The sequence below is a fragment of the Oreochromis niloticus genome, linkage group LG19, assembly GCF_001858045.2.
Source record: "Oreochromis niloticus isolate F11D_XX linkage group LG19, O_niloticus_UMD_NMBU, whole genome shotgun sequence".
Classification (NCBI taxonomy): domain Eukaryota; kingdom Metazoa; phylum Chordata; class Actinopteri; order Cichliformes; family Cichlidae; genus Oreochromis; species Oreochromis niloticus.
In genome coordinates, this window is record NC_031983.2 from 30,119,931 (window position 1) to 30,147,436 (window position 27,506).

Sequence of the window (27,506 nt, forward strand, 5' to 3'; positions counted from 1 at the left end):
AGACTGAGGGACCCACTGCTGCACATCATCTGTGAGGCTTTGCACCCCTGATGATCCACCAGGACAAACAGCAGTGTGTGAGGGAGAGGAGGAGGAAGAGCCAGCACCCAATGTACCTGAAAATAAATGTCCATGTTTTTTTCCACAGTATTGGATTAGTGCTGTATTGGTTGCATCATAATGATTATATGCTTTATATATTCTGAGGAAAGTTGATCCATAGTGTTACATCATAAGGATGTTCTGTGTTTGGATCATCTCAGCCCAGTTTGACCCAGCCTGTCAGCCTGTTTAAGGCTCTGATATGTATTTATAATGTGGCCTGATTTTCTCACCCAATAAAGGAATATTTAATATATCAGTATCAGCCTACTCTTCATACCAAAACATGCAGTTAATCACAGCTTCAGACAAATTTAGTAATTTTATGAACTGAACAGCACGTTGAAGACATTGATATATCAGCTGTTGACAGGTCGGTCTTTATAATGAAGATCCAGTGTTCCCACTCTCCAGCGCTCTGTGTGAAAGCAGCTGCTAAAATGTGAAAATGATTAAAAAATGGTGTTTGGTGACCCGCTGTGGGTCCGTGGACCTGCTGTTAGATGGTGACGTGTCCATAGGTGGGTGGAGCTGTCTGGCGTCGTTCATGGCTCTGCAGTCGCTCACACAGAAAGATGGATAAATACTGTATTTGATTTAAATGCAGGTTTACCAACATCATAGTAGCACAAACAGAGAGTACAGTTTACATTTCCTGCTGCTCTGCAGTCGTCTTCTTCTTCTGCTCCCTTTAGAGGTCCTCCATCTCCTCCTATCCCAGCATCCTCCTCTGTCACTCCGGCCCTCTGCATGTCCTCCTCCTACATCCATGAACCACCTCTGAGCTCTTCCTCTTCTTCTCCTGCATACAGCTCCATCTTCATCCTCCACCCTCCCTCCTCTGCACATGCTCATGTCAGCCTCTGTGGCTCTGAGCTGTCCCTCTGATGGACTCACTTCTGACCCCTCCAAGTGATCCACGATGGCGGCGCACACTGTTGCAGCGGCTCACAGCTCTCCCTCTCAGTACTCCTTTCTTTTGTTTAGTTGGCTTAGTACTTAGCTTTGTACATTTTATAAGAGCACCTTTTCTCTGTTAATTCTGTCAATATGTATATAGAGCTGCAGAACACACACAGCAGGGAGCTGAAATTTTGCATAAATCGATCTTTAACCTGGATTTTGTCAGGTAACTGTGACGGTCAGGCGGGAGCTGTTTGATGAGCTGACATGGTGTGACCAGCTATACTCTGCTGCCCTTTAACGTCTTATCTTTTTAATCCATACGTACTTTAAACTGTCCCTCATTCACCTCATATACTCCCTCTGACCTGCCGAGGGTATGGGTGAGTCCAGCGTTGTGCAACGTTCAGCTTCCAGAGAGCTCAGCTCACACGCAAAGATCACAGCAGCGTGATTAAAGCAGGAGCCCAGCTCAGGTCTGACAATAAATTCAAACAATAATAATAATAATAATCGTCCAGCAGAGGCAGCAGTGAGTCAGTCCCCATAGAGTCCCGTGTTAAACCTCACGTTTACAGCCGGAAACACCAGTCATGGCGGCCATGTCCATCTTTTATTTACAGTTAAACAGGGGCAGTCAGTGAGTGTGGTGTTTTGAATGGGACACCTGTGTCTGTGAGGTGTGTCGTGCTCCTGGATCAGCACATCTAAACAGGTAAAGTCACACCTGGGTTTTATCACCACTGGGGGGGCGGGGTCACAGAGCTTGTACATATATAAGAATTAAGATGAATAAAAGAAAAAATAAACAGCGTGCTGATGTCACCACTCTGACCTCTGTGTGGTTTTACCTGCTGCGTCTCATCATCATGTAAATGATTGACTGAATTCTCGGGAGGGGGGTGGGGGGCAGTGCTGGTCACAGACTAGACTTTAATTCTGAAGGATGAATTCAAGTAACGACCAGGCAGAGTTGAACTTTGACCTCTGAGCGGGACAGAAGGAGGGTCTTCATAAACGCTGAGCAGAGGTGCTGCTGTGTTAGTGTGGAGGAGGCCTGCAACCCATCATGGCTCACAGGAAGCTGTGTCTGCTGCTGCTGCTCAGCTGCTGCGCGCGGGCTCGTAAGTACCGACCCGTCCTGGTGCGCGCACACGAGGACGCTCTGTTAGTCTCACTCAAGCCGTTTTTCTACATGGATGAAAAAGTTGTTCTCTCACTGATTTAAATTCTTTTTCTTTCCTACTTTAAACTCGGTGCTTCCAGCGGTGTAGTCGTCCTCACGTCCACCTGTCTGTTTGACTCCAGCCGGAGACACGGGTCCCCTTTGGGGCGCGTCAGCTTTTCATGCAGTTCATATTGTAAAAGTGTGAATATGACCCATCAGAACAGAAACAGGAAACACTCGTCTCTCTGACGCATGCCAGCCCATCTCCAAACACAGCAAAAATCACTTTTTCCACAAACAAATCTAAATTTCAAATGTTTATATTCGAGTGTATAATGTATTATTTCTAATGGAAAGCTTCTAAAATGTGATCTAAAATATTTGGCTCTTTTTTAAGGTTTTATTATAATCGCGTCCTTCTGGGCTCTAGAAGCCGCTCTCATTACTCAAATATTAAAATACTGTTAAATATGTTGATCGTGTTTTCTTCCAGAGGACGAGCAGGACGTGGACCAACAAACTCCAGCGTGTCAGTGTAAGTCATCCTCACTCTCAAACATGCAAACTCGTTTTTATTCATTTTTATTAAGTTTGAGCTGAAAAATATTAAATATTTAAAGAACTCTGGACTCTCTGCTTGCGGGAGAAAGCCGAGTGTGTGTGCAAACACACACATCGACCTGCTAACAGATCAATGGCGCACTGATAAACACACGGCCTGTTTTCTGGAGATAGCGGCTCGTGGACTCCTGTCCTGTTTGTGAATGAGCTGCTGCTCGCTCTTAGAACAGCACTCACCTGCCACGGGGTCAAAGGTCAGCTGCTGAGTCCTGGTGTGGAAAGCCAGTCCTGAGATGAAGCAAGAGGACAACCATCGAAGTCTTTTCACATAAAGGAGCAAAGCCCTGACCATGTGACCCTCTCCTCCCCCGCAGCAGCATCCAGATTCAAGGCCTTCAGGAAGTACGTGTATCGGTACAGCACAGAGAGCCGGAACAGCGTGACAGGCGCCGCCGACCTGAGAGACGGCCATGCGCTCACCTGTCAGGTAAACAGCTGTTTGTGCGTCCCGTTTTTCACCTGATGACACGATGTTCCTCTCTGACCGTGGCTCTGCTATCGCCGCTCGTCAGGTGGAGGTCGAGGTCCCCCACCTGTGCAAGTTCATCATGCACACCAGGGGCTGCACCCTCAGGCCGGCCCCCAGCTCGGACGCCTTCCAGGCCGCCATGGAAAGGTGAGTGCAAAAACACAGACTGTATATTAAAATGGCATGCTGCTGCCATGTTGGTTTTTGGAGCAGCGAGCACATTTTTGAGTGAGGCTGGTTTATGACACTCGAGACTCTGCTCCCCCCAGAAAACATTAGGTTTCACTGTCTTTGTTCATCCAGGAACCCTCTGAAGTTCACCCTGCAGGGTGTCTCCAACATTCAGCTTTACCCCGAGGCCGATGAAGCGATCGGCATCCTCAACATCAAGAGAGGGATCGTTTCTGCTCTCATGGTGCCGGACGTGGAGGAGCAGCAGGGCAGCCGCACGGTGAGCATCCTCTGAAACACTCCAAACCATAATCACTGTTGTCACAGGAAATACTTTATTTCAGGAAAAACGAAAAGATTTCTTTTATCAGGATTTTTTTTCTGTCAGTAAAGAAATTCAAACTTACCAAGAGTGGAAAACATGAAGGTTTTGAGTTTTAAGCCCACTTCCTGCTTCGACTATGTGTTTGTATCCACAAGATTAACAAAGGTCACAGCAGGGTAACGCCTCTTCACTGCATTCAGACGTGATGAAGACGACCTGCTGATGTTCAACCTGAGCTTCAGCATCGCGAAGAAAAGTGATTTCACTGACTGTGACTGTGGCGAGGTTGTTGGTCTGAGTGTTGCTGCGGTTTTCCCACCAACCATCTCTGAGCTTACAGAGGAAATATCGGTGAGCAGCAGCAGGGAGGAAGTCCTTGTTGATGCCACAGGAGAATGAGCAGGAAGCTGACAGGAAGGAAACAGGAACTCAAATAAACTCATGAGAAGACCATCTCTGTGCCTTGAAGCAGATGGGCTCCAGCAGCAGAAGACCACACTAGGAAACAAAGGCTACGGCTGACACAGACTCATAAAACAGGACGACAGCAGATGGGAAACCATTTCCTGATTTCTGCTGCAAATGCATGAAAGCCTGGATCCCTCCTGCCTGTATCGGTGCTCAGGCTGCTGTGTGATGGTGTGATGGTGTGGGTCGTTTGGCCCCTGACCACGCTCACTGTGCCCATCCCTGTGTGACCTCAGGATCTGTCTACTATCATGTTTTCTCCTTTTTCAGAGCACCGTGCACGGTCAGTGCGTCACTCTGGTGAACTCGAGCAGTGATGTTGCCACAGGTGTGACGCTGGTCAGAGATCTGTCCCAGTGTGACCAGTTCTACAGCAGAGAGCTGACCAACAGCCCGCTGGCCCTGCTGCAAAGACTGGTGGGAACTCAGAAGCAGTTTGTTCTTTTCTTTACCCTCAGTTTGATTTCCTGATTACTGCAGAAACAAATGCACGAAGCACTCAGACGGCTCCACACACCTTAATGATGTTACATCACCTGTAATTATTCTACTTAATGTTGTCCTGTCTGTGAGCTCGCTGAGGCTGACCGCAGACATCGTGACAGTAATGTCACAGTAATACAGCCTCTGTGTCTCACAATAGTCACGAAAAAGGAGTTTAAATGGTGCAAACATGTTTTCTGAAGTCAGGTTTGTGTTTCCAGCACAGCCCGATGTCCAAGCTGATCACAAGCACTCAAAGCTGCAGCTACCAGTTTGATCGGAGGGAAAGGCACATCACCACAGCCTCGTGCACAGAAAACCACAGCTACCTGCCGCTCTCCCACACGTGAGTCACCGTCTGACTGCATGTTTGTGTGCGCGCACAGGGCGCCGTTACGCCTCAGCTTTAATCTGCTCTGCAGGGACAGCACAGTGTCGTCAGAGCTGACGCAGGAGCTGCGCTTCCAAAGCAACAGGAGGACCAGCAACAGAGACTTCAGTGAGTGAGCTTTCCAGTCAGCTGTGGAGTTTCACACCTGGGGATTATTGTTACCTGCCATTTCTTTGATTCACACTTAAACTGCGGCCCTCTGACCTTCTGTCTGCAGTCCAGACGAGGGTTCAGAATCAGTGTTTTATCAGTCCTTGATGTGGTTACAGTCACTCCGGGACAATAAGAACCGTAACAGACTGTTAAATAGAAGGAAAAGCTCTAATACACACAGACAGCTCAGTTATAAATGTCGAGCATTTTTTTCAGAGGTGAAATATGTGTGATTGACATTTTACTCTAACCTGTCAAACTTTATGTTTCTCTGTAGAGCGTCTGCAAAAGACCTAAAAATAAAAGAAATAACTCAGAAAAAACTCTCACCTCTGGAAGCACAGCCAGCTGCACACATCTGTATTTTGTGATTTCCTTCACATTATTTCTGAAGTCGTATCAAGTTCACCAAAAGCACCAAAACATGCAGTTCTTCTAGTGTCCAGTAGGGGCAGCAGTGAGTGAGCCCCCCCCACAGACTGATGTTAAAACTTTACAGCAGAAATAAACATGGTCACAGCCTGATACACAAACAGTTTGGTCTCTGTAGATAATTTCCTGGTTCGTAACACTTGTTTAAATTGACTTAAGGCTTAAAGTTTGCATTATTGGGGCGTGGCCTCTTTGACTGACAGGTGGATGGTGACACAGGTGGATATAGCTGTCTGCTAACTTCACCTGAACTGGACCTCTGGACCATGTTTGTGCTGTTGGATCCTTTTTGAGGACTTTTAATGACATTATGTGACCAATAATAAGGCTGCTGGGAGGTCACTGACGGACAGATCATCCAAGAAGTCTGACTTTGAGTTTTAGTGAAGTTTGAGGATTTAATTTGGACAACAAAATATTGTCAGTTCTGAATTCTGAAGGCTTGAAATGTGGGTGAGGTCATGTGACCACATCCATCCATACACGTCGGTGCAACAGGCAGCTGTACCCCTACATGACCAGCAGGAAAATAATTTAAGTGTCTTCATTAAAGTTTTATAAACCACTGTTGAAGTCCATTTTTAAATGAGACTCACCTCTGACTGGGAAATGAATAAGTGACACCACATGTGTCTGTGTGCAGGTGTGGAGCGCGACCAGGTGAGGCCCCTTCACTTTGAAGATCCTGAAGATAAATCTCCAGTGCAGACGGGAGAAGATGTTCTGACCACCTTACGGGAGCTGGTGACGTTAGCAGGCACAGACCAGGGTCAAAAAAGGGCGGGGCTTTTCCATAAACTGGTATCCGGCCTGCGCGCCCTGAGGAACGAGACCCTGAGCCGGGCGGTTCCTGAGATGCGAGCGGCATCAGGCTGGCTCACCTGGCAGGCCCTGTTCCAGTGCGGGACCTCAGAGTGCACCAGCGCCATCCTGCAGATTATCCGGACCATCGACGGCGTTTCCCTGGAGACAGACGCTCTGGTCTACGCCCTGAGTCTGCAGGCTGACCCTGATGCTGCACGTGTGCGAGACATGCTCAGCATGGCTCAGTATAAACAGAGCAAGCCCATCATGTACGCTCTGGCCAACACAGTGAAGAAGTAAGTGAGGTTATGATGCAGTGCTTCAGGTGACCACTAGAGGGAGACCCATGGTCCCCAAGTCTCAGTGTCACACACGGAGGTGAAACCGTCGTCAGCCATAAAAGGCCGACAGGGTGTGGTCGTCACCATGCCGGGCAGACAGCGTGGTGTTGTTTAGCACACCCTTGATCATAACAGTTTCCATCTCAGTCATGCCTTTAACCTGCAGCATCACGCATCATCTGACCTGAGCAGCTGACCACACTCTTTTTTATCCACAGGTTCCATAAAAACGCGGTAATGCCGGAGGTCACGGATGTGCTCACAGACGTGTCAAAGTTCATGGAGGTGCTCTTAAACGACTGCTCAGTCCCACACTACGACTCTGACCTTCCTCCTGACCCTGCAGAGATGTCCTTCCTTGTCCTGAGGGTACGTGAAGCGTGTCGTGTAGTCATGGATCCATGGACGTACTTTTCTGCTGAAAGCTGTCTCAGGGCTTCAGTCCTCCACATAAATGTTGATTTCTAATCTGCAGGTCGTTGGGGTCATGGGTCAGGCCATGCAAGCCGTCAGCCCCAGCCTGATCTCGTCCATTTTACGATGTGCAAAGAAAGCAGAAGTCCCACTATCACATCAAAAGGCAGCCATACAGGCCTTTAGACTGATGGACGTCAGTGATGAGGTAAAGTCTCTCTCTTACATGGACACACACAGACTGATCTGGGAATGATTGAAACAGTCCAAAAATGACATGTCAGACTCATCTGCTCATTTTAAATCTGTAGCCAGCATGTTTAAGTACGTTTTTCCCAGAAGCAACAACAAAATCTGGGAGCTGGAGGAACATCTGACAGGTAATGAGGTTAATGAGTCACATGACTTGGTGAACATGTCAGAGAGGCTGGCAAGTAATGATGTGGAGGGCAGACACATTATTAATAAAGTCAGAAGAATCAGTGACTCCATCATCTACGTCATGATCTGAAGAACAGACTCAGAGAAATGTGAAGGAAACAGCTGCAGAGCTGGTGGATGCAGGTGGATGTTGATGGATGTTGGTGGATGCTGGTGAATGTTGATGGATGTTGGTGGATGTTGGTGGGGTTCAGACCCTCTGAGCTGACTCTGATCTGGAAATCACTGGATGGACTCAGGACACGTCTGAGAACCATCATCATGAACGTAGCTCATCACTGCATCCACACAGGGAGCTCAGACTGAACCAGAAACACCTCCACCTCCTCTGAGCTTATTTTAGGTGGACTGGCGCCGAGTAGAAGCTGTGGTAATTCCTCTGGGTTGAGGAGGAGAGGAATCACCACAGCTTCTCAGCTTACAGGTTAAAGCAGCATCTCTGCTAGTATGGCAGGGGGCACCTGAGTACAGTCATGACCACTGAAACATCTGGAGCCACAAACACAAGAACACACCAGTCCAGCTCCTCAGTTCAAACACCTGCACAGCAGGTACCCACAGACATACCTCTAACCATTTCAAACGTGAGGCTGGCATCAAATTCAAAATGAACAGATTCTGACTCTGAAAATGTTCAGTACACACGTGATTGTATTCATGTGTCACTGACCGTGTGGTTGGTCACAGGTCAGAGATGTGTTCATGGAGGTGTACCGGGACGATCAGAGCCCCGTAGAAAAGCGTGTAGCAGCTTTCCTGATTCTGATGAAGAGCCCGGACCGAGCGACCATCAGAGACATCGTCAGCAGTTTGGAGAACACGAGGGACGAGCAGCTCAGGAGCTTCGTGGTGTCTTACCTGAACAACATCAGGAACTCCGACGGACCACAAATACAGCAGTGAGTAATCATCCATGAAGCAGGTGCTGAACGACCAGGAATGTCCTGCAGGGGGCGACTCCTCTGAAATCTGATTGTATAGAGGTCTGTGAGAAAATGAGGCGGATGGTCATCTCTGAGCTCAGTGAACTCTTTCAATTCAATTCAATTCAATTTTATTTATATAGCGCCAAATCACAACAAAAGTCGCCTCAAGGCGCTTTATATTGTACAGTAGATAGCACAATAATAAATACAGAGAAAAACCCAACAATCATATGACCCCCTATGAGCAAGCACTTTGGCGACAGTGGGAAGGAAAAACTCCCTTTTAACAGGAAGAAACCTCCGGCAGAACCAGGCTCAGGGAGGGGCGGCCATCTGCTGCGACCGGTTGGGGTGAAAGAAGGAAAACAGGATGAAAGACAGTGGGCTCCGTCTCTAGTTTCAGGTCTGACTGAAGAAAACATGAAGTTCATTTTGGAAACGATTTAGGGCGGGGCTACTTTGTTACTAGCACCTGAGCGTCGGCTGTCTTGGTTTTATGTCAGCTTCATTGTTTGCTTGTCACGCATGGTTCGATAGAAACATCCAGAATGTTCACTTGAGGTTTTTAAACATCAAGCCTTCAAAGTGTGTTTGACTCTGAGGGCAAAGATGTGACGTGGATGATGATGGTTACAGGGCAATGATAGAAACCATGTGGCCTGTTCGACGCTACAGTGGTTACATCCTCCTGTTATAAACAATCTCAGACTGGAACAGTGTTACCTGCACATTGAACTCATCCTCCTATGTTATTCATGTTTCCAGCACATTCACACATTTATGTTATTATATGATGACATTAAATGGACTAAGTACCAAAACTACAGACAGACAAAGTCAGAAACTCGCTGAGCAGCCACATATCTTTAGCTGGTTGAAATCAAAGTAAAGTAAAAAATAAACTGAAGTTTTCTGAACAACAGTTGTAACGCACCCAATAAAAAAGATTCTAGGTCTGACCAACCGTCTCAGCCGTGGGCAAAAAGATGACAGTCAATAAAATTCTAGAAGATAATTTATTGACAAATAATCAAGAGATAAAAGATAAAACAGTCCAGTGTCCCATTTATGAATCAAATAAAACACACAGTCCCAAGGACAGAGCCAGCTATGCCACACTGCCAGTTGCACTCCACGTGTTGCCTTCAACAGGGTTAGAAGTTGTCGTCTGAGACCCACCACCCTGCAGGCATATAGCCAGTGGTCACTCCAGCCTCTGCAACTCTGCTGCCTTTAGGCTGTGGCATATAATTGGCCCTGGCCTGCACAGAGAGACAAAATGACACAGCAGTGTTTGTAGTGTGGGCTATAAGTAGACCAGTGTATCAGTGCAATCAAGTACACCTGCCTCTAATTAGTCCAACCCCATTCCAGCCATTGGCTCACCAAAAATGTGACACACACACACACAACCAATCCAAACCCAGTGCAACTTCACACAATAATATGGAGCTGAATTAACACAGGCACATTAGTCTACCATGTTACACAGTACTGCAGCAGACTTTAAAAATAAGAAATAAACAGAAGCTGAGGCTGACATGTGTAATGAGCAAAGATGGTATCGGTCCAAATATCAGAGTGCAAAGTGGAGAAAGGACAGGAACCATCCATCCAGGCTTCCCTGCTCTTTACCTCGTTAAAGCCCTCGTTAGGCTTTCACAGCTGAGGGAAGTTAAAGCAGAGAAAGAAGCTTTGTTTGAAAATACGCTCATATTGTCACAGATTGTACATGCACTTCTTCACCTCACCACTAGATGTCTCATGTATAGTCTGTATCTGTGATTACTCTGGACTGATAGATGCCACGGTAACAAGAGGAGGGCACCTGATCTGTACACGACTGATCATGACTGAAAAAACAAAACAAAAGCGCTGCTGATTCTGCATTATATTAACAAACACTATTAAATATCATTTATTGTCCTTTCCAAAGACTCAGGGAGTACACTGAGTTGGCCCTGAATGGCCAGCTGTCACCCACAGGCGCCATCTTTGATGGCATGTCCCGCAACTACAAGCTGGACTCCTCCTTGGGATCAATCCAGAGCAGCATCATCTTTGATGGAAGCGACACCTTACACAAGGAGATGATGCTGGAGACCACGCTGAAGGTGTTTGACTACAGCTACGACATCTTTGAGGTATTATTATTTAATCTGCAGTACAAAAATCAGTTTTCTGTCGAGGTCCAAACATTTAAAATCTTCTTTTTAAGGTCGGCGTTGAAGGAACGGGATTCGAACCGACGATCGATGCTCTTTTTGGGGAGAGAGGTTTCTTCCCTGAATCCATGTCCAGACTGATGTACTTGGCGCAGGACAAAGCCCCGATCCTCAAAGCCATTTTGGACAGAATAGCACCCCAACGAGACAGAAGGAAGAGACAGGTGAGAGGTTCTCCGCATACACGGAGCTACCACATGAGCAGATGTTGTGTCACATGCTGAAACATAGACTGGTCCTGTGCTCTCAGATCCCAGAAGACTTTCTGAAAGACATGGCAGACAGTATCCAGAGACTTGTGAACGATGTGAGCTCCTCTCCAGCGCCTGAAGCCACCGCCTACCTCCGGCTTTTGGGGAATGAGATTGGATATCTGAAGACCGGCGAGATGAGGAAAATGTTTGAGACTCTGTTCATGTACTACCACGTCTTCATCAGGGTACTACCTGCACAGGTGAGATTTTCTGTCTCCTGACCGTTTGGTGTGTTGATCATGGCAGGATGTGGCACACAGCTTCAGTGTGCATCGGTGCCTCGATGGAGCCAGCATCAGGAGAGAATCACAGATGATTTAGTTCATTAGTTTTGTTTCACTTTTTAATTTTATTTGCTGCTTAGGTTTAGGATCTAAAAACTACTCGGGTAGGTTTGAACCTCTGGAGCAACCTTTGTGGTGCTTTTAGAGGATCCAGATGTGATAGTGGACTCTCCCATCATGTTTGTTTTCTCCTGTTTTCTTTCCAAAAGGTGTTCTCTGAACTGATATCCAGGACTGACAATGAAGTCTTTGCCCACTACATCTTCATGGAGAATGCCTTTGCTCTACCCACCGCATCTGGCTTCCCTCTCAAGTTCTCACTGGCTGGTGTGTTTGCACCAGGTGTCAGAGGAGGCCTGACGCCCTCGGCAGCGGTATGTTAGCTGCTCTTCATCACATTACAAGTCATGAATCCCGGTGTTACAGCTGCTCTGTGCCTTTGCAGACTGAGTTGTCCTTCATGCCTTCGGTTGGACTGGAGTTCATCACCCAGATGGGCGTGCACATTCCAGACTACGTGGACGCCGGGATTCAGATGCACACCAACATGTACCATGAAAGTTCCCTTAATGCTAAAGCTACAGTTAACCGAAGGCAGGTCAAACTGTCCATCCCTGCTCCTCAGTCAAACACTCAGCTGTTCAGCGTGAGGTCAGTGACCCACAGTCTTTCTCTGTTTGACAGAGTTGTGTTGTTCTCACTCACCTCACTCCACGTTCTTTCTGAAATGCAGCACCAAGGTGCTGTCTCTGTCATCTGGTCAAACAACGACAGGGCCATGCAGAGACCGGACCGACTCAGTCGATTGCCAGCCTCTGTTCAGTGGTCTGAAGCTCTGCACAGGAGTGCGTTACTCCAATCCTACATCTGTGGATCAGGCACCATGTTCCCCCCTAACCGGAGAAACCAGGTAAGAAGACGATCAGCTCATCTGAGTTGATCCTTTGTGATTTGACTTCGAGATCTAATGCTGCTTTTTACCACACAGCTAACAAATCCTGGATTAATGAGAGTTTGTTCTTTCAGGTTTGCAGTTGAAATCCAGCCAACAGGAACAGTTTCAGAGTACACCGCCACCATCACCGATGAAACGGTCAGAGAGGGCAAACGAGGGCGCCATAAGGTGGAAACGCTGAAATTAACCCTGAAGGCAGAAGGTAACACTATTAAATATGATGTCTGGACGTGTTTGTGTGCAAGCTCAGTTCATAAGACTGAGAAGGATGCATAAAGTTAAACCAGACCTTCCCAAAGTGTGGGGCCCGCCCCCTAGGGGGGGCGCAGAGCCATTGCAGGGGGGGGGGCGAGGCATGAAAAGGGAAAAAAACCAAAACAATGCTTGGACACTGCTAGCACGGGGCGGCCACACAAACGCAAAGCAGGAGATGAAGCATCGCTGAATATGTTTCCAAACCAACTTCCTTCCAAGCCAAAGACTAGAAAATATGGTGAAGCATATCTTCCCTTTGGCTTCACCTGCACAAGTGCTGAGGTAGGTCTCCCCTGCAAAATTAGTTTCCCTTCGTCGGGAGCAGCGCTGGGCTGTTTAAATCACAGACAAACAGTATCCCACAGTTGTTCATGTTTTTGAACCCATTTTGCAGAGGGATTGAAAAATGTATTGACAGCAATGTTGAACATTATTACACAGGGGAAAAAAACAACTACATGTAAAATAATCACACCGTGAAGCCTCTGCCTTTCTAAATGCAGGGACAGTAACTGCGTGTGTATGTAAGCGTGTAAAACCTGAAGATAGTCAGATTAACAGTAACAGTATTTTGTCTCTATCTGCCATTCTGCAATTCATCCCATGTAAACAATAACGTGGCGCACAGCGTGACGTGAAAAGAGGCACATACCTTTGACGTTGCGTGACGGACTCTGTAATCCTCGTCCACACGTAAATGCAAAAAAGAAGTTTAAAAAAAATCTCCGTTCTCAGTGATTCGAAACGGCGTTTACGTGTTGACGAAACAGCTGCGTTTTCAAAAATACCCGTGTAGGTGCGGACGTAGCGTAAAAGAATTAGTAGTTTATTTTCTTACTACCTGTAAGTTATTGCAGATAACTTGTATTTGCTTAATTGTTTACTAAATGTTTGAGGTGTGAAATAAACCGCAATGGAGCAAAATATGGGTGTGTGTGGTTGGAGGATGTGTTTGTGCGTGCGCGAACATTTTTCTTGTAAAACAAGGGGGTCACAGCAAAAAAAGTTTGGGAACCACTGGGTTAAACCATCATGCTCTCCCAGCTCTCCCAGCATCATGAACAAATATGAGTCGTTCTCACAAAACAAAGGGTGCTGTGTTTACTTTGGCTCATATCTGTCTAAATCATATTTTATATCTGGGCAGGGATAGCTCAGTAGGAGTGGTCACCCCATGATCGGAAGGTCAGGGGTTCAAATCCACTGAACGGCTACCCTGAGGTACCCTTGAGCAAGGTACTGTCCCTGTACGCTGCTCCCCGGGCGCTGGATTGGTGGCTGCCCACTGCTTCACTGAGTGAGTGGGTTAAATGCAGAGAGGAATTTCCCTACAGGGATCAATAAAGTACACATTATGTAAATCCTTGTTTTCTTTAAACTGTTGTCAGGGATTTTGGAGTGTCTTTGAGGTGTAATGGTCCCGAATGCGTCGGTGAAAGAATTCATAAAAATTAAGCACATTTTTGCTGACGCATGTATTCTTTTCCTGTGCATACTGGATAAAAGTCCACCTGTTGCTCCCTGCAGCTGACAGCCGGCTAATTACTTTAATTTTTATCTTAACAGGTGACGATTCATCGGAGGCCTCGGCAGCTCTGAAATACAATCGCTTAAAAAACACCGTCTCTGCTGAGGTCGTCATTCCTGACTATGACGTGGAAGCAGGAGTCAAACTGGTTTTAACTGAGAGCGGTGCTGAGAGGAAGATGAGGGGCATCACCGTCGATATCACCAACAAGAACATCCCACAGCTGACGCTTGTTGGACGTGCCAGGTACAGAGTTCATTAAACGAGTCTTGGGTCCTTTCTGAGGTTTCGGTTGTGCTGAGTGGATGGGAAAGCCGACAGTACACGTCTTTGTTTTAAATGCAGGCTTAGCATGATGAATGATGGCATGCTGCAACTCCAGATGGTCGTTCCTTCTCTGAAAGCTGATGCATCTCTCACTGCAAACTTAAAGAAGGATGAAGATGTGGTCATGGACCTGGAGACCATCGTGCACCTCTCTGAGATATCATACCAGCAAAAAGCTTCCCTAAAATACGGTAACTGTGCCTCCTTTCATCAATACAGGGGACAGCTGCATGGATTCAGTCATTTGAGGGTTTTCTGGATTTTCTCTCCAGATAATGACAAGTTTGAGGTGGAACTGAAATCTGACCTGAATTCAGAGACGCAGAAAATGATCCCTAATGTGGAGGATCATCGCAGGCAGCTTCAACAGCTCATTGATGAGATCCTGGACCAGAGGGTGGCGCAGACAGACATGAAACTGCGTCACATCATCACAAAAGGAATCGAGGTGTCATAAAACATCGGGTTCAGAGTGTTACGCAGCTTTTACAGAGAGTTTTACAGCTTTACATTGAGATCTAACGGGTCTTTGTTTCACTTTGAAGGCCGGTAACATATGGCTGGACAAACTGACGGCGCGCATCCCCACGCTAGCAAAACTGCGAAGTAAGAGAAGCCTCTCTGATCTCACTCTGCCAGCTCTGCCAGAAAAACTGTTCCTGCAGTCGTAAGTGTTTAAAAATCAGCTTCCAGATATGAATGGGCTCCACCTGTTCTGCAGTGCTTCAGTGTTCACCTTTCATTTTACCTCAACAGCGACACTTTGTTCCGGTACCAGTTCAACAAGGACAAGATGGCCATCTCACTTCCTCTTCCACTTGGAGGCAAAAAGTCAGAAGAGCTGAACGTACCAAACTCCCTGTCAGTGCCCCTCATAGATTTACCACAGATAGGTCTGTACATCCCACCCAGGGCCTATCAGCTCCCACGGTTCACCATACCACCGTCTCTGGATTTGTCTCTCCCCCTTCTCGGTCTGGCTGAAGCATCCACAAAGATCAGCAGCAACTTCTACAGCTGGGAAGGCTCGATCTCTGGGGGCAACATCACCGCCGATGTCCCCAGCTACACTGCACAGTTCAGGGCCATGGCTCAGTCACCTTTCAGCCTGTTGTCATACAAGCTTGAAGGTAAAAAGTTATTCTTCTGTCAAGTCACTTAAGACTCCATGAAATCTGACAGGATAAGATTGAGGCTGGTTAACAATGAGCTCTGTGCTCACGAAGTATTTAAATCAGCACGTGTGGTAGGCTCATGCACCTGTCAGCCAGAGCGTCATACTACTGTTAAGTTGGTCTTTGTTAAGATCAGTTTGAGTTAGACTCTATGTTGGTTTTACGGCAAAGAGAGATCGAACCGGTGGGGTCCTCTGAAAACTTCCATGTACCGTGATATTTCTGCAGATTCATTTCCTGTTACTGGTTAGTGCACATTTGGGTTGTGGTCCAAAACAAACTGCAAGTGCAGCAACAGCACTTCAGTAAGATCACCACCTCTCAATCAGTGCCTGGAAAGCCCTGATGGTGCAGTGAGAAGAGTTTTCACTTACCAACATTCTGTCTTAAAGCAGGTAAAACGTCATGTTTCCATGTTTGCATACTAATATAGTATCATTTGTGTCTGTTTTAAGGCACCGGGATGATGTCAGGAAGAGGCGATGATAATCTCAAGTATCTTCTGAATAGCTCCTTCAGCCATAGCCTCATCGACACAAGCGTCAGCGTCTTAGAAACATTAAGGGTGACGGACAAACTCAAGGCAAGAGCCAATTACAAGATGGAAGCTTCTAGTGCTTTAGGCTTGCAAGCCACCCTCTACTACTCTGCTCATGCGACTTCCTCCCTAAATTCAGACGAAGTCTCAGGAGATGGCACCGTCAACGGACTCCTCAAAATTGGTTCATTCCACACCAACGGTTCCTACCTTCACAGCTACAACCTACGCCCACTAGATCGAGAAGGACGAGGAGAATCCACTCTGCAGTTTGACTCACCAGTCCTACAAGTTCACAACACAGTCCGTGGAGTCTGCAAAAACTCAGAGTTATACATCATGTCCCAAACGCGCGCTCAGAGGGACATGCTCCAGCATGTGGCAGAACTCAGATATAAGGATGCGCAGCTGACCCTGAAGTGCAGCGCCTTGGCCAAAGCCATGGGGGAATCACTAAGTAACCAAGTTGAGTTTGGAGTGTCCAACCAAATGGCCCTTCTCACAATTGAATCCCAGGCATATGATGACAAAAACAGGGTATACTCCCTGATATCAGGATCTCTGGATTCAAATGGGCTTCAGGTAAACTCTGAGGGTTCCCTCACCTTTGAAACAGGGCGTGTCTGGCATAAGGCTTCTGTAACAGCTGGAAAAAATGGTCTGACCACAAGTGGCATAAACAGCATACAGTGCAGTCCTGTGACAGTGGAGAATGTCTTCAACTGTGCGATAGACAGCGGTGGAGCATCCCTGTCCTCCACTACCAAAGCGATGGGTGACGAGAGCAGAGGGGAGCTGAAAATCGAGGGTGAAGTCACAGCTGCTAAAGCCTCGCTTTACGGTGACCTGAAGGGATATGCGTACGACGCAACGACATTAAGCAGCGTGAAAATGATGCTGGACAGAAGAGCTCTGAGTTTTACCGGAAACACAAAAGGAACACTCAGACAGATGAAAACAGAAAACAGCCACACACTCACCCTCACCCTGTGGACTCTCAGCCTCCGCTCCGAGTCAAACAACTTCATCTGTGACGATATTTACTACAAGCAAGACACCAAGCTCGATGTGAAGCCATTTTTTACACGATTCAATATGAGAAATGACCTCAGGTTTTATGACATCGCTTTGAACCACGAGGGTCACGTAAGGCTCGAGCCAGTTAAGGTGGCTCTCCGTGGAAGCATGACTGCAGCTTACAGAGAACAACACAGCGTCAAACATACCTATGAACTCACCTATGACTCACCTATGGCTGGGACCATGAAATACAGCACATCTGGAAACGTGATGGACGCCCAGCTCAGTCACAGCTGTGAACTGGAGTTTGCTGGACTGTCTTTAACATCAGACTGTGAGGCACAGGTAAACTCTGCACCTGTGCGGTTTAACAGCAGCGTTCGCACCATGGCGCTGCCTTTTCGCCTCACTGTGGATGCTGGTTTCAACGCTGCGGGAGAAATGAATCTACGTGGGCAGCACACCGGAGACACGTACAGCCAGCTGCTGCTGAAAGCTGAGCCCCTAGCTCTTTCATTTGCACATAAAAGCGGCATATCAACAGCTCATAAGCTTCCAAGTGGGGAGTCCTCTGCTGGTTTAAAGAACATATTTGAAGGTTTCCTGACTCCAAGCGATCAATTATTATCTTGGGAAGTAAAGTCTAAACTGAACGACCGTGCTTACAACCAGGCGACCAGTATTTCCAACAATCCAGAGAAAGCTGAATTGGAGTTTTCGGCAGTAATGTTAGAAGATTTACGAGAAAATGCAAAATTCAACATGTCTGGTTTCCTGCAGTATGATAAGAACAATGACTGTCATATCATCAAGATTCCACTCATCAAGAGCTTTCCTGCAGCTTTTCAGCAGCTCAAAAACACACTGGTACAAACCTTAGAGTCACTGCAGCAGGTCATCCGTGACGTCGATATCGATGGGCTCATCAGCAACTTTAGAGAAAAGCTAGAACGGCTGCCGACACAAGTGAGTAACTTCATGCAAGAGCTAGAGTTGGAGAACAAAGTAAATCAAGTGAAAGTGAAACTTGATGATTGGATCGGTGCCTCCGCTGTCACGATGAATGACTTGGAGCTTGCTGTGAAGAATCTGAGGAAGAATTTAGAAACTACAGTAACGGACATCATTACCAAAATTCAAAAGCTTGTTTTTTCCGTTGAAGAGTACATCAAGGGTGGACGTCTTGAAGCCCAGATAACAAATGTTCTTTCTGATGTCGGAAATCACATGTGGGCCTTCGATGACCAATATAAAATTAAGCGGTCATTTCTCAGAGTTCTTGATATCATCGAGGACATTATGAAACAGATCGATTTCCAGAAACTCCGGATAAGCGGTGCTGTGTTTCTCCAGGAGCTAGACTCCAAATATGAAATCTTGGAGACGATTAAAACCAAACTATCAGAACTGAAACGAGTCATTGAGGATTTTAACATCAAGTCGATTTTTGAGGATCTGAAGGAGTATCTCCTTTCAATTGACTGGGCTGCGTATGTTGAGCAGTTATCTTATAATATCCCCCCTTCGGAGATAGCAAAGGTCATGGAGTCTATCCATGATGTTATCGTCAACTGGATTGATGAATATGAAATCCCCAACAAAATCAATGAAGTGTATTTCTACACCAGGGATCTTGTTTTAAAATACGACCTTGATGATATATTCAAACAGCTGATGGATCAGGTGGTGATTCTGGTCGAGCAGTTTAAAATTGAAAAGACTGTGCAGACACTGGTAGAAGCTTTGAAGTCTGTCAAATTTGAATATATTTATGATAAAATAATGCAATTTCTGTCCAGTGTGACAAATCAGCTCAGAGCGATCGACTTTAAGAAGAGCATCGATGACCTTAATGAATATATTTCTTCGACTCTTAAATCAATGAGGACATTTTGGTACGGTGCCTTTGTTGATGACGCTAACAAGAAGATTGCTGAACTAACAAACTATATAAACGAGCAGATTAAAATATATGAGCTGGTGAAAAAAATTGAGGCTGTTAGGGACTTTTTCAGAGAGATCCAAACTTCCATTTTTACATATTTGGATGAACTAAAAAACACAAAAGTGGCTGATGCTCTAAAAAGACTAAAAAATGTGATCGATACTACATTTTACAACGACATCAAACTGAAGGTGCAGGATATCCTCGAGGATGCAAGGGAGAGAATTGTTGACATGGACATCAGAGGCGAACTGTATTTATTCCTCGAAAGAGCAAGCGAGTCTTACAGAAATATTGTTGAATTAATGTCTGCAAAGTTTAACCAAATGATGGAGCAGATTGTAAAAACAGCAAAGGACAATGAGTTCATTAACCAGACGAAGCAGGCTGTAGATGAACTTCTGAGCTTACTGAAAAGAGGTAAGATTGAAGTTCCTACTTTTACAGTACCTCTCACTGATCTTGTTATTCAAGGCTTTACAGTTGACATGAAGAATCTGCAGGACATTAGCATCCCAGCTCAAATTTCACTCCCTCGGTTCACCATCCTCAACTTGTTCACCATCCCTGGCTTCACGATAGATGTCGATGAGCTCAAAGCTAGGATCATTGCTCTGATAGATGAAATCAGAGACTTTGAGATCCAAACACCTGACCCAGAGGAAATCTTTGGTGATCTGAAAGTTCTCTACCTGTCTGAACTACCCGATCTCACCTTCCCAGAAATAACTCTATCGGAAATAACATTTCCAGCAATCAACATTCCCAAGTTACAGTGGAGAGGCTTTGACGTCTTAACACGCCCAATTCCAGAGATAACTTATCCCAGGATTCCCAGTGACATTTGTGTCCCACGTTTTGGAAAACTCCATGGAGAATTTAGGGTGTACTCGGAAGACCTGACTCTCGTTACAACAGGAAAAATTGAAAACTCAACATCCACACCAAAAAACCCACAGTTTACAGCCACCGTTGCGTCTCATGCCAAGTCGCACTTCAAGCCGCTGGAGTACACGTTTGAAGTCACAGCTCAGCTGGAGGCTCCCAGAATGAAGAAGCTGCAGTTCACAGAAACACTGAAGGCTGCACACATGGCCTTTGCTATTGACCACGAAGGATCCCTGACACTCACTGGCACCGCTGCTGAGGCTTCTGCCAAGACTGTCGCCAGAGCTGCAACCCAAATGTACACAGCAGACTTGGTCAGTAAAATGGACCTTACTTTAAAGAGTGGAGTCCATGCAGCCGTAGCCACAACCTACAACCACAGCTTGAATATCCCGTCACATGAAACTTCAAGTCAGGCATCAGTGAGACAGAATATAGCAGCCTCTGCAGAATCTGGCAGAGTCACTGTGACTGGAGAGACTACTGGAAATGGAAAGTGGTCGATTTATGACTACGCTGATGAAGGCACTCACAAAAGCAACATGGAGTTTGATGTAAATTTCAGCACTGCAAAGTTAACATTTGTTGGAGAAACTGACTGTGAGGCCTTAAAAGCCAAGCACACGCTAAGAGCTGAATCAGTGCTCTTAAATCGGATTAGCATTGATGCAAAATGTGAAACTGAAATTCCATCTGTGAAGAAGAGTGTTTTGGTTTTAGATGGAGTGGCTGATATCGGGGACCTGAAGGTTGCACTCACAGCCTATCACGATGTTGAATTCAATGGAAAACTGACTGGATCCATGTCCAACTCGCTGGAGTTCACAATCCATCCATTTGAGGTGGCCTTTGATGTTAAGAATAAAGTAAACTCGAAGGTTTTCTTTCCCCTGAGACTGACTGGAAAGGTAGCTCTGCAGCATGACTGTGGTGTTGCATTAAACTCTGTGAAACAGCACGTGTCCTGCTTTGCTTTGGCAAGGTTCAATCAGTACAAGTACAGTCACAACATCACCGCAGAAAACAATGATATGGACATCTTCTTCCACTCTTCGGCAATCGGAGAGGCTAACTTGGAATTTTTGACGATTCCGCTCTCTATCCCAGAGATGACCATACCTTATTTCCAGGTTAAAACCCCTGAAGTCAGAGAATTTCCGCTGTGGGAAAATGCTGGATTCCAAACTTTGCTCACCACACCTCAGCAATCATTTGACATGAACTTGAAGCTTCACTATTACAAGAACCCTGACACCCACAGCTTTGAACTGTACCTTAAACCGATCTACGGTGCAATCAGCGACAAAGCCACCGTCCTCCAGGCTCAGTTTGAAGAGTTTCGGGACAAAGTGGTTGCATTTTTAAAAGATTCATACAACCAAGCAAGGCCACAGTACATCAAACACAGAACTGACACATCTAGCCTGCCACCTAGCATCTTCAGAGTCCCCGGATATAAAATACCAATCCTGGATATACAGGTTTCACCTTTCAGAGCCGAGATGCCGGCCTTTAGCTATTTCATTCCCAAAGAGGTCAGAACCCCAAGCTTTAAAGTCCCAGCTCTGGGGTTCTCTGTGCCGTCCTATACGCTTGTGCTGCCATTATTAAAGTTTGCTGTCATTCATGTTCCAGAAACGTTAAGTGAAGTAACCTTGCCCACTTTTAGACTGCCACGCATGCAGAACAACATAGCGATCCCAGCTATGGGTAACATGACATTTGATTTCTCCTTCAAATCCGCTGTGATTTCGTTCATTGCCAGCGCAGGCCTTTACAATCAGTCTGACATTGTTGCTCGTTTTGGCACCTCTTCAACGTCAGCATTTGACATTTTGAACATAAAAATCGATGGCACCTCCAGCTTGACGAGGACGAGAGGAATAAAAGTGGCCTCAGCTGTTTCCCTGGAGCACGACAACATCAATGCAAACCACGAATGTGCTGTCAACCTCAACAAAAGGGGCATGGAAGCTTCTTTAACCAACACTGCAAAGGTCAAGCTACCCTTCCTCAACCTGGAGCTGAATCAAGAGCTCATCGGAAACACCAAGACAAAGACAAATCTCGCATCCAAGAAAAAGTTAAAGTACATTTTTAGCATTCCTCTGATTGAGGCTGCAGGAAACTTTGACATGAACTGGGAACTGGAAGCACTTCCTTCTTATGTGTCTCTGGAGACCTGCACCCAGGGGAAGACAGACATCACGATGGTGAACGGCTGTAACTTTTCTGGAGATCTAGAGAATAAAGCCAGTTTCTACTTCACTGCCAACAGCCTGCGTTCAACTGTCAAAACTGTCTTAAACTCAAACCTCGACAAACAGGAGAAACAAAAACGAAACTCCAACAACATCTTCCTGTTTGACTTGAATAAGGAGTTAGCTCTGGCGGTTTCCTTGCAGCGAATTTTTGCGACGGCTGAATGCACGAGCACCAACAATGTCGATTTGGCATTTTTCACAACAAATGGAAAACATGTCGCTAAAGGAGAACTGGACTTTATTCCTTTAACGACCTTCAAGACCAAACTGAACCTCGAAGCGAGCCAGCCGAGTAGTTTGGGTGATGCTCGACTCATTCAGAGCATTAACCTGGCCATCAGCTCAGAGAAGCAGTCTCTCACCTGGAGAGTTAAGGAACAGCTCGCATCTTTCGTCCATGCTCATCATTTACTGCTGTCCAATGATGAATCAGCAGTGCGCTTGGATTTGGCTGGATCAGTAGAAGGTCCCCTTGCTTTTTTGAAGACAGTTAAGATTCCTGTTTATCAGAATACCCTCTGGGATGTGCTCAGGTTTGATCAGGTCACCAGTATGAATAAATTACAATTCCTCAATGTCTCTACTAGTATTGTGTACACAAAGAGCATGGATGGCCATGAATATGCAATACCGTTTACACTTTTGGAAAATGGTGTCACTTTTAGCGTCCCTCAGATCAGCATTGCAGTGCCTTCATGGCTCAAAGGAATTCCGAGCTCCGTAAGGAACATAGACGAGCGTCTGGAAAACCCTGACGTCCCGGATCATCTCACACTTCCCCCTGTGATCTCAGTTCCTGCCTTTAACGTACCATTCACGACACTGCATGTGGAGCCCTTCACACTTGATCCTAAAAACCTCAGCATCCCGAGGGTGATCAGCACTGAGGCCTTTGAAATCATGCTGCCTGGCCTGCCAGTACTGTCAGTGCCTGGTTATGATATTAACACAGAGTACCTGCAGGGAAAAACATCATTCCTTTCATTTAAGATACCACAATATGAAATCACAGTCTTGCCTTTTACTCTACCAAAATCAGTGACCATCGGGGAGCAAACCATCAGCCTAAATTACATCGCACGCCAGATTTCCAACTTTGACCTTCCAGCCATCACCATTCCAGAGCAAAGAATCGAAATCCCTGCAACGACCCTCCATCTGCCTTCAAGTGTGTTTATCCCATCTTTTGGTGCCCTCAGCGTCTCTGTGAAGGTTTCATCTCCCATTTATAGTGTGTTGACAACTTCCAGTGTCGAGAAAAAGGACTCTGACCTATTAACTTCACTGAAATCCAGATGTGTTTCTACCATGAACTTCTTGGAATACGACCTCTCTGGTAAGACTAAAGCATACGCCACTTTACCTGATACCACACATTTGTATGAATTACTGCATGTAAGGCAATATAAAACCTAATCTTGCCCATGTTTCCCCAGCTGATGCAACCATGGGATATGATAATGGGGCAATGAGTCTAACTGGGAAGGGCAAATTGATTCACAGTGATGGAAATGTCAACTGGCAACATGTTTTGGCACAAAATGTCCGGTAAGTTAGATAAACGCTGCATTCTAGAGTCGACTGGAAACACTGGTTTAACTTTAAATAAGTTTCCCAATTTCTGTACACTGGTAAACATTTCATGCACATCATTAAAGTGCATCAGAAGCTGTGATGAACTGTCTCAGATCCCATCCGATAAACATTCAAAGTCTGGAATTAAACCCTTGATCGCTCGTTTTCTTTCAGAATGAAGCGCCAAGTCTCAGCAGCTGAGTCACTGTGAGTTTATTTCACCCAGATCCTGATGTTTCACATCTCTCCATAGTTCTCTGTCAGGTGTTTATCACATATGAACTGGAGCATATCTGTACTAACGGTGTGTCTGTTTCAAAGGGAGCCTCGTCACACTCTTAGCGTTGACATCAGCAGCCGAACGTTCACAGATGTGAGCTTCCGCTTTGCTTCCCGCAAAGATGGCATCACTGCATCCGTGTCTTCGCCATCATCTGGTTTCCTTGGAGTGCATTTACAGAGGAGGTCTCCATCACAGCTGTATGGGAAGCTGTTCAGTCGATACCTGGTATTACATCTCAGACTCTTTTATTTCATATTATTGTTACTGTGAGTGCAGCTTTCCAGACTGTTTGATGCTCTGTTTAAAATCATACTCTTCTTGATATCTTCCCTAACTCTCAGTCGTCTCCAGAGAGGGATACCGATGTCTTCGCTGCAAAAGTCTCACTGAGAAACTCGCAAAAATTCATCGTGCAGACTTCATGGAATCGGGACTTCCTGTGGGATGTGATGGAAGGCACCAAGCACAGAGTTCCTGCAATGACAGACGCTGTGTTCAAGTGCATTAACAAGTATCACACCTCCCACTTTGGCTTTGATATCAACCGTGGCAGCAAGAAGCTGAAAAACACACTTTCTTACGCCATAGAGCGAGCCTACGACGAGGTTCCCGTGTCTTGTACCACACTGCAGGATTGGGTCCAAAACTTTGCTGATGGAGCGCGAGATAATTACCGGAAGGCCTCTGACGTCTTGATGTCCATGAGTGTGCAGGATGCTATAGACAGGCTGTTTGAGACGGTGAAGCGTGTCATGAAACAGTGTGAAAACAACATGAATGTGCTGCTACATGCAGCCTTGCAGTTTTTGAATGACACACGGTTCATGGTGCCGGGATCGGAGAGGAAGCTCTCTCTCATGGAAGCGGTCCAGGAAGCCCGTAGTGCCATTCAAAGGATCAACAGCCTCGTGGAGAACATCTCTACAGACATGAGGAAAATCAGGTTCGCCGTACCTGGAAGTGATGCTTTTGTTAGCGGAGATGAGATCATGGATAAGGTGGGGAATATTCTGGACCAGCTGAGAGAGGGTGTGATCAGGGTGATCAACGTGCTCCACCTGACAGCTGCTGGATGTTTACGCGTCGTTGCTGAAAAAGCTGAGAGTTTCCTCGCCTACCTGCAAGATCAAAACTCTGAAATTTCCTCCAAAGTTGATGCCATTTATGCAGATGTTCTGCAGTTTTCAGAACAGCACAGCGAGGAGGCGCAGAGGTGCACAACTGAGTACAGAGACCTCATCAAACTCAAGACCCAGAAAGCCTTAAATGCTCTGAGCATGGAGCGAGTAAATGATGGGACCAGCAGGATCATCAGTATTTTGCAGGTACGCTTCTATGAGGGACTTGATGCCGGTGTGGCTGTAATGACCAGGGTCTCCCAGAGCACAGCCCCCTACGTTAGAGTCAGCGATAAGAAGATGGACATTGAGATACCTTTACCCTTCCTCTGGAGGTCTTTCAGCGAATGGCCGACGCCGCTCAGGCAGTGAATCACAACTTTGAAGATAAAGTGGTTTCATAATGGATGAAAAATTTGAAAACCCCCTTTTTTGACAATAAAAACTGTTTTAAAGTGATATTCATAAATAATAAAAATAAATCATGTTTCTTCTGTGAGATTCACTGAATGTGGTTCAGCCTGCACGTTGCTGTTTGTTGGTGTTCAGTTAAACAGACGCTGAACTCCTGGACTCATTTACACAAATAACATCAGAAATCTATAAGAATAAGAAGCATCGAAGCTTTCTGTGGTTCTTATTCATTTCCTCCTTTGTTGTTTGGCTTCTTCCTGTTAAACTTTGAAGATCAGTTTTCTCGTGTTGGTTTACTTCCTGTTTTTAGGTTGTCTGCTCCGGCCTCCTTTGTTCCACCTGTGTCTCATCCCCAGTCAGCCTCCAAGTCCAAAAAGCTGTAAAATGTAAACAAACAGAAGGAAATGAAAATCTAATAAACTTCTATTTTACCTGCAGAAGAACAGCGAAAACATATCAAACGGCTAAACTGAGAAAACGTACCATTTTAGGTACAATAAGAAAATTCTGCAACATCCCGTCTTCTTTTAACAACAGTCTGTAATGTCTGTGATTGGCACACTGGGGTGGTGGTCCCTCTTTTTCAGGAAGGGGGGACCAGAGGGTGTGGTGCAACATCCTCAGCTTCCATGGGGAAGCTCTACACCAGGGAGCTAGACAGGAGAATCTGCCAAACATGTGCTTCCTGGACTTGAAGAAGGTATTCAGCCATGTCTGACGAGAAGAGAAACACTCTCTAGGTCCAGTGTGGAGTGAGGAGCAGGGAAAGAGATGCTGGCTGGCTTTAAAACTGTTCTATTCAGCATAAGCATTTTTCCATGCATGACAAAAAGCTCAAAGCCAAGCACCACATTTATGATCTTTTATGTCTTTCTTTTGTTTAGTTGTGTTTGAGGTTTTCAGTCCAAATAAAGAAAAAATATCAACACACAATAACACAGGTTCAGATTTTTATTATTAGTTTTTATTAAATAAGGAGAATTGTTTGTGTCCGTCCTGTTTTGTGCTTTAGCTGCTGTGACAGAGGAACTGTTCAGTCTTATTTTAAAAGGTCTGCTCCAAAACACCGACCTCTCCATGACCTCCTGTGGTGATGATGATGATGATGATGCACTGTTATTGTAGATGATAATAACTCCTCTTTATTAATGTGTCGTGAGTCGGTGTAAAATGATCCAGATGTGTAATTTGCTTCACGCAGGAGGTCCATACCTAAGTCACCATGTTTGAGCCTCACGGCGTCGTTAGCATAAAAACAATGTGAAAGTTTTAGGAGGAAATGACAAGTTTTACCACATCATCATCATCATCATCATCATGAGTCACTGCGAGGGGAAACCACACATGTGCATGAAGTACAACATGGAGAGATGCTCTTGTACAATATCAGGTGTCTGTGTGTGTGTGTGTGAGACTGTGTGTGTGTGTCTGTGTGTGTGAGTCTGTGTGTGTGTGTGTGTGTTTGTGAGACTGTGTGTGTGTGTGTGTGTGCATGCGTGTCCGCGCTGCCATGACTGAGCTCAGACAAAACAAAGACACCTGATACGATGTGAATCTTTGTCAGTTCATCTGCTCCTCACGTTAGAACAATGGCCCTCACGCTGCTGCCTTCATTACTTTATCTTCTCCGTTCTTCATCACTCATCCTCCTCAGGGTTGCACACAGAGGGACACACAACCAGTCGCACTCACATCTTTGTGTGTGGAGTGTGGGAGGAAGCTAGGCAGCCACAGAGAGAGACACAGATACAGGGGGAGGCCACCTGTGACACACCTGTACCAGACCTGTGATTGATTATTGGGATATTATGTGTAACCAATGATCGGCTGTGCAGCAGGCAGACCG

The 27,506-nt window shown here is 45.9% G+C and overlaps 1 protein-coding gene across 2 annotated transcripts; it reads left to right on the top strand.

The window, feature by feature from the left end:
• The first annotated feature begins 1,977 nt into the window (after positions 1-1,977).
• On the top strand, positions 1,978-26,593 carry apoba (apolipoprotein Ba). 2 transcript variants are annotated; one of them, XM_019348548.2, is made up of 29 exons: positions 1,978-2,129; positions 2,667-2,708; positions 3,109-3,221; positions 3,307-3,410; positions 3,567-3,714; positions 4,498-4,644; positions 4,932-5,056; positions 5,133-5,209; positions 6,330-6,786; positions 7,050-7,200; positions 7,307-7,453; positions 8,374-8,585; positions 10,549-10,756; positions 10,831-11,001; positions 11,088-11,291; positions 11,585-11,749; positions 11,821-12,026; positions 12,109-12,285; positions 12,402-12,532; positions 14,152-14,359; positions 14,459-14,631; positions 14,713-14,888; positions 14,986-15,107; positions 15,197-15,570; positions 16,071-23,606; positions 23,707-23,818; positions 24,020-24,052; positions 24,167-24,353; positions 24,470-26,593. In XM_019348548.2, exons 1-29 carry the CDS (start codon positions 2,075-2,077, stop codon positions 25,616-25,618), a joined length of 13,110 nt encoding a protein of 4,369 aa, XP_019204093.1. In that variant the 5' UTR covers positions 1,978-2,074; the 3' UTR covers positions 25,619-26,593. The 2 variants fall into 2 exon arrangements, with proteins under 2 accessions (XP_019204093.1, XP_019204094.1); XM_019348549.2 differs by having other exon boundaries at positions 3,112-3,221.
• The last annotated feature ends 913 nt before the right edge of the window (positions 26,594-27,506 follow it).

Coding starts and splice junctions, on each gene's coding strand:
- apoba (XM_019348548.2), top strand. CDS start 2,075: ATGGCTCACAGGAAGCTGTGTCTGCTGCTGCTGCTCAGCTGCTGCGCG. Junction 8,586..10,548: donor GACGGACCACAAATACAGCA/GTGAGTAATCAT, acceptor TCCTTTCCAAAG/ACTCAGGGAGTACACTGAGT. Junction 12,027..12,108: donor ACTCAGCTGTTCAGCGTGAG/GTCAGTGACCCA, acceptor TCTGAAATGCAG/CACCAAGGTGCTGTCTCTGT.